Genomic DNA, 7,938 nt, shown 5'->3' with positions numbered 1-7,938 from the left:
CATGCTCTGTCCTTGTGTCATCATCATCATCATCATCATTATCATTTTCATGTCCGCTTGTCCATACTTGATTGGGTTGGATGGAGTTTACCAAGGCAGATTTTGTGTAGCTGGATCCCCTTGTTGTCGTCACTGCTAGCCTCTTTTCAAATATAGCAATATTACCCCAAAGCCAGACATGTTTTCCATGGAAGACTGGGAAAGAACAACATCACCACATGATAGTGACAATGATTAACAACTTCCATACAATGCCAACACACACACACACACACACACACACACACATGATGGACTCTATTCAGCTTCTGTTTACCATGTCTACTTCCAAGGCTTTGATTGGCCTGGAGCTGAAACAGAAGACACCTGTCCCAGGTGTGCTACTCAGGGGGACTGAACCTGAAACCATGTGGCTAGGACACAAACTTCTCGACCACACAGCTATCCTTGTAAATAGAATTCAAAATAAAAATTCCTTAAACTATCAGTTACAATGTTATATTATAGTTTTATTGAGTTTTTCAATGAGTTCTGTATACTTTTTACCATCTTTTGTTATGTAGAGAAGCGAAGGGATATCGTTACCAAATTCTCTTAATTCGAAATATCTGAGTTTTATTGTTTCTTTACTGAATTTAAACACACGTGAATAATTAATGATCTCCTCAGCAGAAAAGCCACACTCATCTTGCAAGAAGTCTAAAATGTATTGTATTTTTCGTATTTTCACAGACAACAGATGTGGGTATTTCTTTACCATAGTGTCAACAGTGCTACCACTACAACCAAGGCGTTTACAGAGATATTCTTTGGTACTCTGGCAATCTCCATAGATTGATGCCCTCTCAGCCAAGGATTTAACCATTAAATCAAATTCCTCATTTTCAGCCTTCATTATTCGAGATAAACAATGTCTCCAGAGAAAAGAAGGAATTTTATGTTTCTTTAATGCTGTTAGTTTCTCTTCAATATCTTCAGCTGAATATGCTAATAACCAAATCTTCTGTGGAATAATTGACTTTAGTTCTTCTTCAATGCCTAATGAGTGTTCCAATTTCTTCTGTATTGTTGACAATTTAGATTTTTCCAACCAATCTGAGTTCTCTAAAATCCTTTTGATTTCAGCTTCTGAACAATCCAAATAGTTGACAAGAAGGCTGCATTTGTCCTGGTGCTCCTGTCGTGCGTGTGTATCCTTCAAATAGGTATCATACCGGTGGTTAAAGTCTTTATTTGTGACGTTAATCATCCAAAGACGGATGTGCTTTTGATCGGTGTTAAACTTCAAGCTTTCAATCCTTGATTTAACAGTTTCATATTTACGTTTAAAGATGTCAGGATATGTGAGAACATCATGGCCACTGATTGAATGATCAGCAAATAAATCCACAAGGCTTTTGAACTTGGATCGTGTCATTTTCACAATCCTATAATTACGTTTGAGAAAATCTAAAGACTGTGTTTCTCCACAAGCAAGCTTTTCAGTCAAGTATTTTTGCCGCCAAATATATTCTTCTGATGAATTGGTAATAAAACAGATTTGATTCAAAAAAAAATCCTGGTTCCCGATGTGTGAAAAACGGAAACTGGAAAAACTCCTCAGATTAAACTTGAATAAAAATCTCTGAAAAAGAGCAAAAATTGTAATCAGTAATATATCATCATCATCAATATCATCATCATCATCATCATCATCATCACTATCAGTATTATCACTATCAACATTATCATCATCAACATCATCATAATGGTTTTAACATACCTGTCCTCTTGCTAACCCTCACCTCTTTTCAAGCAAAGTAATATTTTCCCCAGGGTTGGATATAGTTTCATCACTCATTTAAAACCATCACACCATGTCAAGACAAGGGCACACAAATCACAAATGAACATATATACATATATACAAATACCAGTGTCGCAAAACCAGCCCATTTAAAAGTATCCTTGAATCATTGGGCAATACTTGAGAAGACCTATTGAATCAAGTAAAATTGAAATCAAAATCAAAATGGAAATTGTAGTTGTGGCCAATGTCAGTGCCGCCTGACTGGTTCCCATGCTGGTGGCATGTAATAAGCACCATTCAAACGTGGGTCGATGCCAGTACCACCTGACTGGCTCCCCGTGATGGTGGCACGTAAAAAGCACCATCCGGACATGGCCGATGCCAGTGTCCCCTGATTAGCTCTTGTGCTGGTGGCACATAAAAAGCACCCACTACACTACAGAGTGGTTGGCATTGGGAAGGGCATCCAGCTGTAGAAACTCTGCCAGGTGAGATTAGAGCCTGGTGCAGCCTCCTGGCTTGCCAGTCCTCAATCAAACAGTCCAACCCATGCCAGCATGGAAAGCAAATGCTAATTTAGGATGATGACGATGATGATGATATGGAATAGATACATTGTGTCCCTGCATGTCGTAAGAAGCAACTAAGTGAGAGGGTTAGCGTCAGGAAAGATATTTGCTCATGAAACACTGCTTCAAACAGTTTCCCTCCAACTCATATCAGTAAGAATAGAAAGAGATAAAAACAATGCTGTTACTGATGATGATGATGATGATGATGATGATGATGATGATGATGATGATTTAAGACTTTACAAACACCAATTTGAGAGAGGCAACAGTAACAGACCTACGAATCTATCACTTGTCAAGCAGCTATGTTACCATTTCTGACTCGCAGAACCTGACATTTCTCTTCTCAAGTAAAAGGAAAAAAATTGACAATTTCAGAAATGGAAAGTAGTAAGTGCCTTGCAATGCAGGTGAAACTGCAATCATCTGGGAAGCGATAGCAATATTGTCTGAGTTCCTAAAGAGAGTTTGTCTCTTTTTCCATCACAGATTGGAGTTTATTTTGTAAATCATTTATTTTATGCATTTTCACCCAATATGTTTAGTCAACTCTGGCTGCACACAAAAGAAAGTTGAAGAGAAACAACTCCACAGGAATGCACCAAAACAAGTTAGAACCAAGCATTTGAATTGGTCGTATCCAACCCAAATATTGTAACTGTTTTATGTTTAAACCAACCAGATTTGGCCTCTCACTCCTACCTTGCAATGTCATTCTAAAAATAAGCAATCATCTCATTGGAATCTCAAAGCTACAAGACGGTGCCAAGCTGCCAGAACGGCGAAATCACTGGCTTCGTTAACAAGTCTCAGAATTCTAAACCAAGGGAAATAACTCTTGCACACAGCTAATTCTTGCATAAACGCTGAGTTTCACTTTCTATTTACCCCGCGGCTATGCTGGGGCACCGCCCTGAAGAATTTTAGTCCAACAAATTGACCAATGTACTTTTTTTTTATTTTTAAATCTCAGTACTTATTCTATCAGTTTCTTTTGAAGAATTGCTAAGTTGTAGGGATGTAAATACACCAACACCAGCTGTCGATCAGTGATGGAGGACACAGACACACACACACACATATATATATATATATTTACAACAAGCTTCTTTCAGTTTCTATCTACTAAATGCACTTACAAGGCTTTGGTCAGCCCCAGGCTATAACAGAAGTCACTTGCCCAAAGTACCACACAGTGGGACTGAACCCAGAACCATGTGGTTGGGAAGCAAACTTCATGCTACAAGGAATAGTTGAATACCACACAATCTCATTTTTCACCACCCTGGATCAAGAGTTAAATAAGAAATTAATCTTTTTTACATTTATTCTTCCCTTTTCTCCATCGACCACACTCGAACCCATGTTCACCATTCACTACGTTCATCTTTTTCTTCACCTCTAACCATCTGTCACTCTCTTGCAAAGTCACCCACACACCCATCCTCGATTCTCTCTCTTTATCCACTTTCTGCTACCTTGAGGGAATGCCCTGCCACTTCATCTCTACCATCCATCTTCCTTTCCAAGTGGGTGGGGGTCATGTAGCTCCTCTGCAGCAAGACACCCATTCCTCATTGCCATACTTTAAACTCTCATCACCAGGTATAAAGCCCCTTCCCTCGGTACTGCTCCACCTCAGTCAGTTAAGAGGTTTTGTCTTGCAAATTACTAGTGCTAGTGCCACGAAAAAAAGCACTGGGTCTACCCTGTAAAGTAACTAGCATTAGGAAGGACATACAGCTATAGAAACCATGCCAAAGCAGTCATGGTCCTCTGGCTCATTTGATTCTGTTGAACTGTCCAACCTACTCCAGCATAGACCAATGGACCGTAGAATTTACATCATGACAATAATGATGATGCTGTATATAATGGCTGATTCTTCAAACTGGGTTATCTGCATGTGTTATTGATTGAGGTTAATCTGTTAGGCTTTCATCATTAATTATTCAATCTTAAAGCAAATTGACTGATTAGCATTTAGAAATTTTCCATCATTGTTAACTGACGTATAAAAAGAGAGAAATTGCTGACCATGGCCGTGTGGTTGCTTTCCACTCCTGTGGTTGTAGATTCACTCCCACTGCACAGCACTTTGGTCATGTGCCTGTTACTAAAGCCCTCAGCTGACCAATGCTTTATGAGTTGATTTCATAGAGAGAAACTGAGAGAAGCCCATCTTATATATTTATGTGTCAGTATGTATCATCGGAAAGGAGAGACCATGCACGGACCAGAGTGCGACGCTCAGAGTCCTCGTGGAGCAGGCAATGGAATGGCAAACGTCACTCTATGTGTGCTTCGTCAACTTTGAAAAAGCATTCGACAGCGTGGACAGGCAGACAATCTGGGGCATCTTATGACACTATGGTGTGCCAGAGAAGATTGTATATATATGATGGGCTTCTTTCAGTTTGTCTACAAAATCCACTCACAAGACTTTGGTCAGCCTGAGGCTATTATAGAAGACACTCAAGGTACCATGCAGTGGGACTGAACCCTGAACCATGTGGTTGGGAAGCAAGCTTCTTACCATACACCCACGCTTGTGCCTGTGGACATGCATGACATTGAGAACCAAACAATGTGGATATTCATTATTAACCCATAAAGCAGCGAGTCAGGCAGGGCTGTTTGTTGTCACTGCTCCTGTTCCTCGTCGTGCTGGACTGGGTCACCAGGACGGCCTACACTACCTCCGGAAAAGGTATTCAGTGGACACTGATGAACAAGATGGAGGACTTGGACTATGCGGATGATCTCGCGCTACTGTCACATCACTTGCAAGACATGCAAGATAAGGTAGACCCCCTGAGAGAAACTTCACGGCGAGTGGGCTTGAGGATCAGCCAGGAAAAGACAAAAGTACTGTGTATCAACAACAAGCAGGAAGAGTCAATCACAATCAAGGGGGAACCTGTGGAGGATGTTAGTGAGTTTGTCTACCTTGGCAGCAAGATCAGAAAATCAGGTGGATCAGACGAGGACATCACTGGAAGAAGCAAGAAGGCTTGGCAAGCCTTCGCTATTCTTCGGCCGGTATGGAAGACTACTACCATCTCAACTCGAACTAAACTCCGCTTATTTAGTTCAAACGTAAAATCTGTGCTTTTGTATGGCTCTGAAACATGGAGAGCCACCTGCAGCAACTACAAGAAGATCCAGACCTTCATCAACAAATGTCTCTGGCAAATCCTCCATCGGAAGTGGTTCGACAGTGACAAACACCGACCTGTGGGAAAGGGCCAACCAGGAGCCCATACATGTTCAGATTAGACGAAGGAAATGGAGATGGATCAGACACACACTGCGGAAAGAACCCTCAAATGTGACACGACAAGCACTTGACTGGAACCCGCAGGGGAAAAGGAAGCGAGGACACCCGAAGCAGGCATGGAAGTGGAGCATTTTGGACGAGCTCATGACCACTGGGAAGCAGCCAAGAAACACGACAATGACCACAAAAAGTGGAAAACAACTGTTGAGGCCCTATGCTCCACAAGGGGGGAAAAGGATTAAGAAGTAGAAGAAGCTGACATGAGTTAGACGTTTTAATAGGATCTGGCGAGCTGTGAGGCTGTGTTGAGCTCCAATGTCAGTTTTGGTATAGATTCTAAAGCTGGACGCATTTCCTAATACCAACCACTTTACAATGTGCACTGAACTGACATGGGAACATTAACAGAGTTATTAGAATAGACTGAAATAGCAGTCAAACTACCAACAGATCACACCCTACTGTTTTACAAAAGAAGGGCATGTTAAAAAACTAAAAAGAAACACTAGAGAGATCGTTTGGCTAAATGGCAGAATGGTCACAACTCTTCTTTGATTATACATTACATTTTCGTGAAACTAAAACTGCTCACCTTGTCAATAGCAGAGTTTCAAGGCCATAAAGTGAAAATGTTTTCCTACAAAACGAGATTACTAAGGAACAAGAATAAAATAGGGGACCGAAGGGTGCTGAGAAGATTCTGGAAAGCATTCATTGATTTGGTGTCGTTAATGATGTTCGATCCACCAAATATTTTGATCAAATTTCTAATTAATGTGAGAAAAACATGGCTATAACTACCCAAGTGTACCAAATGTTTAACAGTAGAGAGAACGATTAAAAGCAAATATAAGAAATACGATTACTTTTCTGCAAAATTATTATCTCATTCACCCACAAAATATTTCGACTTTTCAGCAACAACATAAAAAAATTCTTCACATTCATAATACCCCTGAAACGAAAAAAAGAAAGAAACAATCACTGCCCAAATCAGTTCAAACCGAACTGAGGCATAACGAATTGTATGATTTCCAAGTTGTAAAACATTTACGCAGTTTCGAGAAAAACACTTGTCTTGAAGTGTCAGGTTTAAAGAACAAAGAAAAGAGTGTGTCACGATCTCACTTTTTCGGGAACATTGATGACATATAAAGATGAAGTGGATAAATAAGTTAAAAGTATCATCATATATTCTTCAGGAGATTAGCGAGTTCGGTAAAGAGGTAAGAGATTAACGAGTTAGGTAAAGAGGTAAGAACTCCAACTATGAAATAAAAAATACGGTGACATCGAGTTGTCATTATCCTAACCGTTACCCTTTACATGTCACAGACATTATACTAAGTTATGATAACACGATCCTCACCAAATATGTCACAAATATAGCGATCATTATTAAACTGATGTCCTCAATAACTCTTCGACAAAAGAAGGTTAATCAGTATTTGGGGCAAATAAAAACCTTGATTAATATTAAAAAAAGGGGACAGTCGTTGGTTTTAGGGACGCAGAACTATGTACTTTAAGCCCTGTAGAATATTCATTTGCTTTCCAAACGAAAAAATTAAAATTAAAAACAAGACAGAAATTAAGACATAAATGAATCTGGTTGCCCCCCACAAGGATTCGTTTCCTGGTAACTTTAAGAAGGTTATAAAAAACAAAGTTGGTGAGGGACACACCTGGAGTCTCAAACACACAAACACTATTATTATTATCATTATGTACACATGTTTGCGTGTAAGACAATGTTTACATCATTTTCCGTAATAAACTGGTGGAGAAGTATTAACCATAGAAATCAATTTAACTGAAGCTTAAAGACGAAGGAAGTTGCGACATGATTTATAATATAGTTTATTTTTGTAAAGGCAGAAGATAAGGCGGCTTAGCATCTGATTAGAAAGTTTATTTAATTAATAAAAGAAAGAAAAACCGGAAAGGAAAATATTGTAAATAAAGTCGAAAAAGAAGTTTGGAATAGAAATTAAAGCTAAAAAAGTTTTTAAAAAGTTTAAAAAAACAAAGAGAAATCAATATTTACCATTGAGTACATAGCTGTGGATTTTTTTTTCTTTTTAGAGAGAGAAAGATATTTAACTCTTAAAATAATAATAAAATTGAATAAATTTGTTATTTCGTCGAGAAATAAACATTTTCTGAGAAATATTACTAGGTGTAAAACGAAAATAATCTACTGCGAATATTTAGTCCACTTGTAAAAATTTCTCTTTCATTCATTTAACATGAAGTATAGAATTAAAATCTATAAAAATCGTAATATATATTTTATT

The 7,938-nt window shown here is 38.7% G+C and overlaps 1 protein-coding gene across 1 annotated transcript; it reads right to left on the bottom strand.

Moving 5' to 3' along the window:
* Nucleotides 1-488: 488 nt before the first annotated feature.
* On the bottom strand, nucleotides 489-7,843 carry LOC106867342 (uncharacterized). Its single transcript, XM_014912190.3, has 2 exons — nucleotides 7,689-7,843; nucleotides 489-1,624 (listed from the first exon to the last, which is right to left on the bottom strand). The coding sequence occupies exons 1-2, from the start codon at nucleotides 7,698-7,700 to the stop codon at nucleotides 497-499; spliced, it is 1,140 nt and encodes a 379-aa protein (XP_014767676.1). The 5' UTR covers nucleotides 7,701-7,843; the 3' UTR covers nucleotides 489-496.
* Nucleotides 7,844-7,938: the final 95 nt, after the last annotated feature.

The sequence above is a fragment of the Octopus bimaculoides genome, chromosome 3 (genome assembly GCF_046866305.1).
Source record: "Octopus bimaculoides isolate indiv1 chromosome 3, ASM4686630v1, whole genome shotgun sequence".
Classification (NCBI taxonomy): Eukaryota; Metazoa; Mollusca; class Cephalopoda; order Octopoda; family Octopodidae; genus Octopus; species Octopus bimaculoides.
The sequence above is the reverse complement of the archived record's forward strand: the minus strand, read 5'-3'. Positions and strand labels throughout refer to the sequence as shown.